This window comes from Panicum virgatum, chromosome 9N (assembly GCF_016808335.1).
Source record: "Panicum virgatum strain AP13 chromosome 9N, P.virgatum_v5, whole genome shotgun sequence".
Taxonomy (NCBI): domain Eukaryota; kingdom Viridiplantae; phylum Streptophyta; class Magnoliopsida; order Poales; family Poaceae; genus Panicum; species Panicum virgatum.
In genome coordinates, this window is record NC_053153.1 from 15,211,918 (window position 1) to 15,224,253 (window position 12,336).

At 49.1% G+C, this 12,336-nt stretch overlaps 2 protein-coding genes across 2 annotated transcripts; one reads left to right on the forward strand and one right to left on the reverse strand.

Annotated features, from left to right (window-relative positions):
- Positions 1–7,861: 7,861 nt before the first annotated feature.
- On the reverse strand, positions 7,862–9,582 carry LOC120692613 (protein WHAT'S THIS FACTOR 9, mitochondrial-like). Its single transcript, XM_039975981.1, has one exon. It carries the CDS (start codon positions 9,511–9,513, stop codon positions 8,248–8,250), a length of 1,266 nt encoding a protein of 421 aa, XP_039831915.1. The 5' UTR covers positions 9,514–9,582; the 3' UTR covers positions 7,862–8,247.
- A 759-nt stretch (positions 9,583–10,341) lies between these two features.
- LOC120692999 (putative cyclic nucleotide-gated ion channel 9) lies at positions 10,342–12,306 on the forward strand. Its single transcript, XM_039976404.1, has one exon. The coding sequence runs from the start codon at positions 10,357–10,359 to the stop codon at positions 12,304–12,306; it is 1,950 nt and encodes a 649-aa protein (XP_039832338.1). The 5' UTR covers positions 10,342–10,356.
- Positions 12,307–12,336: the final 30 nt, after the last annotated feature.

Below are 12,336 nucleotides of genomic sequence, written 5' to 3' on the forward strand. Positions count from 1 at the left end.
ATTATTTAGTATTATTTAACCATTGATTTTTGTGCTGTGACTGCGTGGCAATGTATTTGGCCAGAATAAAAACCCTCATTGTTTAGAAATTAATGTTATGTCTTTACATTAAATATTTTTGTATAGTGATTTAATTTTAATTAAAACTATTTAATTTGATATTCAATACTGAAAAATTCACACTCACTATTTCCGATATGTTTGATTATATGCACTTTTAAACTAAAAAAGTCAATATGTTGATACAAACTATTAATACCTTTTAGGAGGTTGGTTCATATATTTTTAAAGCCTCATATATTCATTAGAAAGGAAAAATGAGCTAAATCGTCAGAAACAAACATAAGCATTGTTGAATACATGAGCAGAAACGCAGAAGAAACCTAAGGTTTCAGAGTCTCTCTTATCAAATATAGTGTTTGAGTGATGCTAATGGTGTAATTCTAAAATTTGTTTGCATTTGAACTAATAAAAAATTGTGCATAGTTGAAAAGTAACAACCGGATCACCATAAATAATTTCCATTTATAAAATTTAAGAATTTTTGACGTTCATCTACTTTGCTTAATATGTTGTTGTTGTAATGGTGGTTAAATAATATAATACTTTTAATAAAACAATAATTAATTTATTATGAAAATAAAACTATTGGTGTCCATTGCGACCCAAAAATCTATCGTCAATAATACGTTCCGACGTGAATATACTCTTTATTGTGACTTGACATTAGCAAATATATTGTCGTGTAATGTTTGGACTGTGAATGCATCAATTTACCAAGTTATTGCACTAAAATAAGTATTTTCTAAGTTGTTCGATCAATCTGCATCCAACTATCAAGTTATTGTACTAAATTGAGCACTTTACAAGATGTTGGACCAATTTGCACCCACCTGCCAAGTTGTTGTATGATTGGTGTAATTTACTCTAAAATTTATTTTCCATCAATTATGAGAGACCATTGGCCACCGGCCAGAAATTGCTACTAATCACCTAACAAGAATCTGCTAATTAATGGAGAATTTAAAATGCGTTCCTGGTGTTCGTGAGGCGCCGATGCAAGATGTTGATATGACCCCCCCCCCCCCCCCCCCTCAACTTTCATGCTTGCATGCTCTACAGCTCCGATCTGAATCGATCTTTCTATGCAAGATTCCTCCAGTTCTTGTGGCCTGCAGGCCTCGGGTGGCCGCAGCAACCAAAGACTTCCGAGTCTCTGAACCTGACAATCATGCAGAGACACTGTCGGAGTTTGTGCCTCGCAAGTGGTGCTCAGTCGGTCAGTCAGAGATAGCTGCATGATCTGCGACTTGAAGAGTAGAGCAGTTGAGACTAGCTTAGCAAAATGTCCTGACACCAAACAGGATAAACTACTGCATGGCAAGTGGTGCAAGTCCAGGATGAGTCCGCGGCGACAGAGATATGCTTGCTACCGGCCGGAGATGCCAGTTTCTGTGGAGGGGACGCCGGTACGGGTGGCATGTCATACTGTCACACACATCTCATCTCAATTATGTTTGGGGGATCTCTAAAAGGCTGTGCTAACTGCAGTCCTATATGATAATGACCTTGTGCATCTGATGAAACGGAAATATCCTTTGTTTAGCCCAACGGCTGCTCCTAACCCCCGCTCTGACTGAGCTAGGGCCACAATGGTCTCTTGACCGAACCAGACAGGCAGCAGACTTGTGAGCGAGTGTGTCCCCGGGTTGGTTACCAGATGGCCGTCGCCAGGACCAGGGATCTTGGCCTTATGTAACATTTTGGCACTTGGTTTAACATGGGTGGGAGTGACCCCTACTTGTGTCCAACCACTTCAGCAGTTCAGATCATGCTCAAGTTCTGCGTTACATGAACACTAACCTTGATGGAACCTTGCAGCGGGGATCTTCGGAACAGAATACTATGATTTATGTTGAGATCCTTGACGACATGAACATTAACTTTGAAGATACCTGTCAGGACTTTCAGCTGCTGGGACCGCGAGTTGCAAGACATGCGTGATTTGAATCCATGCAGGGAGACACACTGATATGCTCTGGCCAGGTATTGGTGCTCCGTTCATGTTAGAGGAGAGGCAGCTGCACATGGAGATGGAGCTCGCTGTCCATCTGCCAAAGACAGTGCTGTGTGGTAGACTATCACTTATATTTACTCCCTAGAAATCCGTTGCTCAGTCACATGGCTGTGCCCAAGTGAGGACAGGGTATCTGTTTCTCCAAGCGAGAATCCATGTTCTATGTCATGAACTCATGACCCAACTTATCAAAAGAAACGATTGAAGAGATGGAGATCTCAGTAGGTGAGCACTTATTGCGTCCGTCCCATTATGTCCTCTGAACTCTGATTGGTGCTTCTATTAGCTTATGGCTGAGAGAACAATGTGAAATATTAGTCGACCAAGAGAAAGTGGTGCTGCTGAACACAGAATGATATCACACCCAATAGGCCAAGAGGTCACGATAAGGAACAGGTACGAAACAGCAGAGTTGAACAAGCTTGAAATCTGACATGATATATTCAATATTCAACTAGTGAAATGATGAAGATGTTTATGATCAGGTAAACAGTTCCAGTTAGATATACGAGTAATCACTATAGTATATGCTACAATGAGGATGCGTGCACTGAACATACTTAATCAGAAGCGATAAGAATACAGCCTTGAAGATACCACCAGAGTTCAGACATGGACATTTAGGACCAGAATATGGTCATGTTAAAGATTCTGGAAGACATGAACCCATCCTGGAAGATACCTGTTGTAATCAACCTTAGTGGTTGACGTAGATCAATGCAAGATATGCGTGCTTGAACCCATGCAAGGAGGCCAGGCAGTTGCAATTGATGCTCGGTTCATGTTAGAGGCTAGGCAGTTGCAATTGAAGATGGAACTCTCTGACGACACTGTGGTAGTAACACTTGGTTCTTGTCCCCAGCAGTCTGGTTCTCAGTCACATGGATGTCTCAAGAAGTGAGGACAGGGTATCTGCCTAGCTGGTGTTCTAAAAGGGAACCCATACTGTATGTCATAACTCATAACTAACTGAACAAAATAAATAGCTAGGAACAGATGGAGAATTGGAGATGCCAGTAGGTGACCGGAGGATAGTCCAACAGATGATCTCAACTAGCCTGGAAATGGCACAGACCAATTTGAAGTGCCTTTTTGTTCCAGTATCCGTTCTGAAACAGAAGAGTTGGGACTAGCACCAAGGGAAGGTTGAAATCTGACATTTTTTTTGCATTCAACTGATGAAATCGAGAAAGTTTGAACAACTATAAGTATATACAGTCACACAGTTGCAAAACCACTACTGAGGATACTGATATGTTTCTGATTCTCCACAATTAAAACTCCAATCTATCCAAGACACTTCACCCAGATTTTAAATAGACCAGCTACAAAGTACAAGCTACAATATTAACAGGTAGTCTATATTTTAGTTTAGGCAACGGAAAAATAAATAAATTAAAACTTTACAACAACAACATAGTTTTTTTCCCAAGCAAGTTAGGGTAGGCTAGAGATGAAACCCGAAAGAAATAAGTTCAAGGTTCAGGCACATTGATAGCTAGTCTCCAAGCGCTCCTATCCAAAACTATCTCTTTAGAGATATTCCAATCCTTAAGGTCTCTCTTAACCGACTCATCCCACGTCAGTTTAGGTCAACCTCTACCCCTTTTTACATTATCGACCCGCTCATGAACCCCATTACGCACCGGCGCCTCAGGAGGTCTTCGTTGGACATGTCTAAACCATCTCAGCCGATGCTGGGTAAGTTTCTCCTCAATTGGTGCCACCCCGACCCTATCCCGAATAACTTCGTTCCGGACTCTATCCCTACTTGTGTGCCCGCAAAACCACCGCAACATCCGCATTTCTGCTACACTCAATTGCTGGACATGTCTACTTTTTGTAGGCCAACATTCAGTACCGTATAACATCGCCGGACGAATTGTTGTCCTGTAGAATTTGCCTTTTAGCTTTTGTGACACCCTCTTGTCACAAAGGATGCCAGAAGCTTGCCGCCATTTCAACCAGCCAGCTGAAATTCTATGCCTAACATCATCAAGTCCATAAGATCAAGACACAAGATTAAAACTTTGTGAGGACCAAAATAATATGTCACAAATAAACTAAATAGAAACAAAGATTCATTAGAACTATCACATCATCAAGTCCATAAGATCAAGACACAAGAGATCACGGAAAGACAAATGTGGATATCAGCACTTCTACAGATCAAATCATCATAATTCAATGATAACTTCAAGAGTACATTGAACGCTTTTTGAGCATGCAAGTTAGAATATGTACCACTTGAAATCAGTGACCCAATATCAGCAGAACATACAACTAAGCTGATTGAGCAGTACACATGGTATTTGTGGGGAAGGGTGCTGCATGTGTCAATACTACCTAACAGGAAAAGGAATCAGACTATCACTGAAACCTCAAATCAGCACAATATCTCCATTTGATTACAGTATTCATGGATGTCTGGAATAAGGATTCAGATGGGTCACCTTTTCTATCCCTTTTTTTTCCACTGAGTACTTCCTTTCTTTGCATTGCAACATGCAATGGAGTTAATCACATGACAAGATTCCACAGGAAAATATCAACAATTGCATTGATGATACCATGCCCCTTTTCTTACTTTGCCAGTCATACAGCAAAGCTCAGTATTTGAATCAGCATGCTTCAATATGGTTTTCATGTATATGAGAACACCAGCTACCATGGCTGCAGTAGCAGATGCTAAGTCTTCTATAATCTAGAGATGCTAAACAGTGAACATGATCATCCAATAGTCAGTAAAGAATTTGCCTGATAAGATTTTGGTATGAACAATCTACATAAGAAAGTCCAAGCAATTGCTATCTCATTATTTCCTTAGCCTTTCTTTTTCTCCAACATGATTTCCTTAGTCTTGAATAGAAAAAATGGTGAACCTGAGCAAGGCATATGTTACAGAAAGAATATAGAACTGTGTTAACTCAAAAGAATGTATCTCTAAAACTAAAACTTGCAAATCTTCAAAATGTTCGTATCTTACTGAGTCCAATTGAACGGTAGTCTCGTGCATTGGTAGTTCTGTAGATTAACAGGTCTCAAGTATTGGACTGGTAGTCTGACAAATTCAATTTGGTTTAATCATCTGAGTAACATTACTAGCCAGTGACAAAAAATACAGGCAAAACCGCAAATGTGCTAGACTGAAGAAGAGTTAAAGTCTTACTGCCCCAAATTCAGACCTATTTGCTCAGAAGAATTAAAAGCCAAAATGGCGTGCTGGCTAGGACAAGTGTTGGCTGTAGTGTTATGTGGGTCAGTTTGGGCACCTACTGATACAGTATTTAACTCTTGGCTAGTCGATCAGCCATCCACATTCAGTTATGGAACACCAACCAAATGAAGAACCTACAGCGAGGAGGTGCCCAGGTTTTCCAAATTCTTCTCCACGGACCAAACTTGATGGATCCCACAAAGGCCTCATAAGCAGATTTGCTGCTATATGAACCACGCTGAGTTAGCTTCCATTTGTAGTGATCTGATACGTTTTGGTGTAGAACAACACCATCCACCATATCCCATATGAGAAGGTAATCGACCAACACCTCTACAGTAAGAGCTCCCTTGATGTCATGTACTCAACTCCTATTTTGCAGTGCCTGAGCCACAGTCCTCCTATTAACAGTTTGCTTCGGGACTGCTTTAAACAGGTTAGGAGCTAATTCGGCCAATGTATGCCCATCCAGCCACCTATCTTTCCAGAACAGTACTTCCTCCCCATTTCCAACTATAGCATCCACTGGTACATCAAAGAGGGCTTTGGCATTTAGAGGAACTGTAATAGGAAGACCAGCCCAAGGTCTATCAGGGTTTGTTTTTCGTGCCCATAACCAGCGGATCCTCAGTGCCAAGCCAAGAAGTTCAAGATTATGAATCCCCAGGCCTCCATACTCAAGTGGCCTTTGCACCTTCTCCCAAGCAACCAAACAGTTGCCACCATTGGCCTAATCATGACCCTTCCAAAGGAATCCCCGTCTTCTCTTGTCAATAGCCTTGAAGAACCATTTTGGTAAATCCATGGCTATTAGCAGATAAATTGGGGCAGCGGCCAGCTATGTTTTTAAAGCGGTAAGGCGAGGCGAGGCGATCCACCACCGCCTTATCGCCTAGGCGACGCCTAGACGGGCTAAGGCGAGACCTTAAGCAAGGCGAGCCGCCACCGCCTTGTCGCCTAGGCGACGCCTTGAAAACAGAGGCGGCCAGCACCACTTTCACCATAACCAAGTGTCCCGCCCTATTCATTAGAGATGCCTTCCATCCAGGGAGATAATACGCCACTTTATCAACTAATGGCAGCAACACCTCCTTAGTTGGTTTGCCAATGGTGAGCGGGAGGCCAAGATAGGTAGAGGGAAAAGCCTTGATGTTGCAGGAGAGAGCATTTGCTGTGAGTGTCAACTCCTCATCAGAGCAGTGAATCGGGGACACTGAGCTCTTGGACAGATTGATTCTAAGGCCGGAGACATGTCTTCAAGTTGATTTTGCTAATTTGGGCTAAAATAAGCGATGAATCAGCCACGTAAGTAACACATGATGAAGAAATATGATTGGGAGAGAAGGAAAATGTGTCACCTATGGAGCAAAACCTATCTTTCAGCCCACATCAGCAACCTCCAAATCAGTCAAAGATTTAACTTCATCCAGTTGGTAATAAAACAACAGATCCTTACTTTTTGCAATACATGATCAAATAAGTATGCTGCATCTGAAATATGAAAATAGACCCACTACAGTTGTGTTTCAGTTACTGGTCTTTTCCCCTCTTTGCTCAACTTCTAAGAATAGCACTAGAACCAAAAGGATGTGTTATTAAAATATAAATTATGAGTGCTTTTATGCGTGTTGTAATAACAACTCCATGAAGTGCATGTGTGATAAATAGTTTACAGTTACGCATTAACATCAGTGATAAAACTACAACAGTAGTGACAATATTGGATAAAATGTTCAGCAGCACATATGAAATCAAAAGAAAAAAGAGAGAAGAAAATGTATAGAAGCCCACATTCTGTTGCCCTAATTTATCTTCCCTCTCCCTTCAAATCATGCAAGTAACCATCTATACGGAGTTTCTGTCTCTTACTCCCAAGATTCCAAGACGTTATAGCCAGGAAGATATTGGGCATTGCCAAACTATTTTCTTGTTTTTATCACCCCCCCCCCCCCCCCACACACACACACCACCAAACTATTAAAGCACAATAGAAACATGCTGTATTGAAATGGAGTTATATGGATGGAGTCGAAGTTGATCCAGTAGAAGAAGTTATTTTTATACCATTTTTAAAAACAAACTAACGATATTACAGATTAGTCTTGAACAGAGTAACTAATGGGTTCTGTAGCCTACACATTGGTAAATATAAAGATGGTAAGTTGTCACCACTTAGTATATAAGTTCATGTAATCTGTCAAAATCTTACTTAGTGATAGCATACATAATGCTATAAATTCTTTATCCAGAAGGGCATGGAGCATCATGACTTCAGTGTAGTTTCTTCTCGCAAAGAAAAAAGGCCAGCTATGTTCTAAAATTTCCACTATGGATATCCATCATCACCCTTTATCATATATACGTAGGTTCTTATAGGCAACAAGTAGATCTTAAGATGCCTCTATAATTTACATGTGCTTGCTTCTGATGGTTGTCAGAACAGAAGTATAGCACATACAAGTTTGGTGTACCAAGTTGACATTGTCAAAGCTTTCACAGAGCACAAACCCAAAACCTAGAGCTCCTTAATTCATTTGCCTTAATACAGAACGATTCTTGTCAGGTAATGAATGACAAATATGTGAATAACTCGATACCTCGAAAATATTTGTGACAAACATCCTCTTGGTTGAACAAGAGATCAGCATATTAGTGTAGGGAATTTAAGATATAAGCATGTTATACAAGTAATATAGATATGCTCAGATTCTAAAACAGAATTTGAATAACTCAGGTGATGCCACACAAGAGTGGCTGCACATAACATCAATAACTAGTTAATTACTTCAAAATTGAGTTAAGAAAAACATGTTCCATCTTCTAATAGGCTTTCTACCTGACACTGAAGTTGATTGTACACCTGTTTTTCTGTGTTCTCTGCGTACTCATGCTGTCCAAGATAGAGATATACAAGCACTAACATCATCTTGAAGAACAGCTGCCAGCTCCAGTATCAATGAGCAATTTGACTTCCTGTATCCTCATTGATGTTGTCATCACTCTCCTCATCCTCGGAAGCAACACCTGCTTCCATGTCCTCCTCGTCCAATTCATCTCCATCCTCTTCATCATCATAGTCCTCGTTATCACCATCCTCCCCTTCTGCACTAAATTCCTCCCCAATCATTTGCTCACCACGACCACTCTTACGATCCTTGCCCTTGCCCTTTCCAACCTCCTCCTTCCCCATATGCATCAAATGGAGGTACTGATACCTTATCCCCATCATTGGGTGCTTGTCCACCAGCATATGCCTCCGGTATGACTCCCTAAGCACCACCGTTTGCGTCCTCAGCTTGTGTGACATGTAGAAAATTCCAGGGTGCCTAGCCACCACCTTCCTGAACCCCGGCGGCAGCCGCAGCGCCTCCCCAAGCTTGACCAGCACCTCCTTCTCCATCTTCTTCCCCACCGTGAGGCTGAGCACCTCGTGCAGCACCGCCACGGTCCTCTTCTCCGTGATGTCACTCCTTGGCGCTAGGTGTGACCCATCCTCGTAAGGCGAGATGTACGGCAGCCTCTGCCACTCGTCCAACCACTTGCGCACCTTCTTGTCGAGCTCAAACCCCCGGGGGAAGGAGAGCGGGAAGGAAACCACGTCGCCAACCTTGTACCCGCCGGTGCGCTGCGCGTAGGACTGCATCGCCGACACGGCGAGGTCCTTCCTGTAGCAGACGAGCTCGAGGAATGTGCCATCGGGGGAGAGCGCGAAGTAGTCCGGGTAGTTGGGGAGCAGCGACCGCTGGAAGTCCGGCGCGAGGCCGAGGTCGAACCGGAGCCGCGCGACGAGGCGGAGCGGGAGCGCGCGGGAGGGGGCGAGCATGAGCAGCCGCAGCAGGCGGTCGGCGGCGTCGGGGCGCGTGGCGTCGACGACCTGCGCCTCGGCGGCGTGCAGCGCCGAGAGCCTGGGCGTCGGGGACACCTCGATGGGGTGCGGGGAGAGCGCGAACGCCGACGGGTAGAGCCGCAGGAAGCGGAGCGGGCGGAACGGGAACGGGATGGTGGAGGGCAGCGAGTGCAGCGGCACGACGTGCGGCGGCGGCGCGGCGGCGAGGAGCGCGTCTTTGGTCAGCAGGAACGGCACCAGGTGGTGCTCCCGCTCCACGGCGTGGTCGAGGGCCCGGTCCCTCACCCACGGCACGCGCGCCTCCAGGAGCCCCCGCGCCGGCACGAGCAGCGCCGCCGGCGCCCACCGCGCCCGCGCCGGCAGCAGAGGCATCGCGGGGGTTTTGGGGGGGATTCTGCCGAGGAAAAAAATGCGGCGGCGGCGGCGGCGGTGTGGTGGGGGGTGGGGGGGGGAGTGGGCGGCGGGTGATCTCGTGCAATTTTTAGGTGGGTCGGTCCCGGTTGGGCCGCTGGGCGCCGAGAGCTTCGGCCCAAATGAGAGGTCCCCCGCGTTGGGGTGGGGGCGAAAGCCCGCACGGAATTGGCGACGAGGGAAAAAAAGCAAAAACTAAATTAGCCGCTTTTGAATCTTCGATTGATGCGGCGATTTGGAAGAAGCCGCGACCGATCATCGATCGTAGTTTTTGTGGAGATTTCTCTCTGGCAATTATAGCTCCGCCCCGTGTTGATCACGGTGCTAGGATTCGGCCATCGATTGGCCATGCCGTGACGATGGGCGCGTGATGAGTCGAATCGATCCTCCGTCCCCTCCACCGGCGCGGTATGTTCGGCGGCGGCGCCTTCAAGCGGTTCATCGACGGCCATAGGCAGCACAGATTCGTGAGGTGATCAGCACGCATTCCCCCCCCCCCCCCTTCCTTTTTGTTCGTGATCGATCGACGAGCCAATTAATTGCGGCGACTGAAAGAAATCTGCATGCATGTATGCGTGGAGGCGCGTAGCTAGGCTCAACAGCGACGACAGCCCGAGGAGGATGTCGTACGGCGGCGCGGACCGGCCGGGCCTCCAGATGGACTACGCGGGCGTCGGCGCCGGCGCCGGCGTGAGCGCGTCCCGGCGGCGGTTCGCGCCGACGGAGTCGCTGGCGCGCGGCGTGCTGACGCAGGGGTCGGCGCAGCTGCGCACGATCGGGCGGTCGATCCGCGCGGGCGCGACGATGGCGGCGGTGTTCCAGGAGGACCTGAAGAACACCTCCCGGCGCATCTTCGACCCGCAGGACCGGATGCTGGTGCGGCTGAACCGCGCGTTCCTCATCTCGTGCATCGTGGCCATCGCCGTGGACCCCATGTTCTTCTACCTGCCGATGGTGACCGACGAGGGCAACCTGTGCGTGGGCATCGACCGGTGGCTGGCCATCGCCACCGCCGTGGTGCGCAGCGTGGTGGACCTCTTCTTCCTGGTGCGCATCGCGCTGCAGTTCCGCACCGCCTACATCAAGCCCTCGTCGCGGGTGTTCGGGCGCGGCGAGCTGGTGATCGACACGGCCCAGATCGCGCGCCGCTACCTGCGCCGCTTCTTCGCCGCGGACGTGGCGTCCGTGCTCCCGTTCCCGCAGGTGGTGATCTGGAGCTTCCTGCACCGCTCCAGGGGCACCGCCGTGCTGGACACCAAGGACCGGCTGCTCTTCATCGTCTTCCTCCAGTACATCCCGCGCGTGGTGCGCATCTACCCCATCTCCTCGGAGCTCAAGCGCAGCAGCGGCGCCTTCGCCGAGACCGCCTACGCCGGCGCCGCCTACTACCTGCTCTGGTACCTGCTGGCCAGCCACATCGTCGGCGCCTTCTGGTACCTGCTGTCCATCGAGCGCGTGAGCGACTGCTGGCGGGACGCGTGCAACGAGTTCCCCGGCTGCAACCGCATCTACATGTACTGCGGCAACGACCAGCAGCTGGGGTTCCTGGAGTGGCGCACCATCACCCGGCAGGTGATCAACGAGACCTGCGAGCCCCAGAAGGACGGGCGCGCCCCCTTCAACTACGGCATCTACTCGTCGGCCGTGGAGTCGAGCGTGCTCAAGTCCAAGGACACCGCCTCCAAGCTGCTCTTCTGCCTCTGGTGGGGGCTCGCCAACCTGAGCACGCTGGGGCAGGGGCTCAAGACCAGCATCTACACCGGCGAGGCGCTCTTCTCCATCGCGCTCGCCATCTTCGGCCTCATCCTCATGGCCATGCTCATCGGCAACATCCAGACCTACCTCCAGTCCCTCACCGTGCGCCTCGAGGAGATGCGCGTCAAGCAGCGCGATTCGGAGCAGTGGATGCACCACCGCCTGCTGCCGCCGGAGCTGCGCCAGCGCGTCCGCCGCTACGACCAGTACAAGTGGCTCAACACGCACGGCGTCGACGAGGAGGCGCTCGTCCAGAACCTGCCCAAGGACCTCCGCCGCGACATCAAGCGCCACCTCTGCCTCGGCCTCGTCCGCCGCGTCCCGCTCTTCGCCAACATGGACGAGCGCCTCCTCGACGCCATCTGCGAGCGCCTCAAGCCCTCGCTCTGCACCGAGCACACCTACATCATCCGGGAGGGCGACCCCGTCGACCAGATGGTCTTCATCATCCGCGGCAGCCTCGAGAGCATCACCACCGACGGCGGCCGCACCGGCTTCTACAACCGCAGCCTGCTCGAGGAGGGGGACTTCTGCGGCGAGGAGCTGCTCACCTGGGCGCTCGACCCCAAGGCCGGCGTCTGCCTGCCCTCCTCCACGCGCACCGTCAGGGCGCTCTCCGAGGTCGAGGCCTTCGCGCTGCCCGCCGACGAGCTCAAGTTCGTGGCCGGCCAGTTCCGCCGGATGCACAGCAAGGCCGTGCAGCACACCTTCCGGTTCTACTCGCACCAGTGGCGCACCTGGGCGGCCACCTACATCCAGGCCGCCTGGCGCCGCCACCTCAAGCGCAAGGCGGCCGAGCTGCGGCGCAGGGAGGAGGACCAGCTGGACGACGACGAGGGCAGGTCCAGCATCAGGACCACCATACTGGTGTCGCGCTTCGCCGCCAACGCGCTGCGCGGCGTGCACCGGCAGCGCTCCAGGCGGGCCGGGGCCGTCAGCGAGCTCCTCATGCCGGTGCCCAAGCCGCGGGAGCCCGACTTCGGACGCGACGACTACTGACGGGGGCCGGTTTGAAGGGCGTACTAGCTT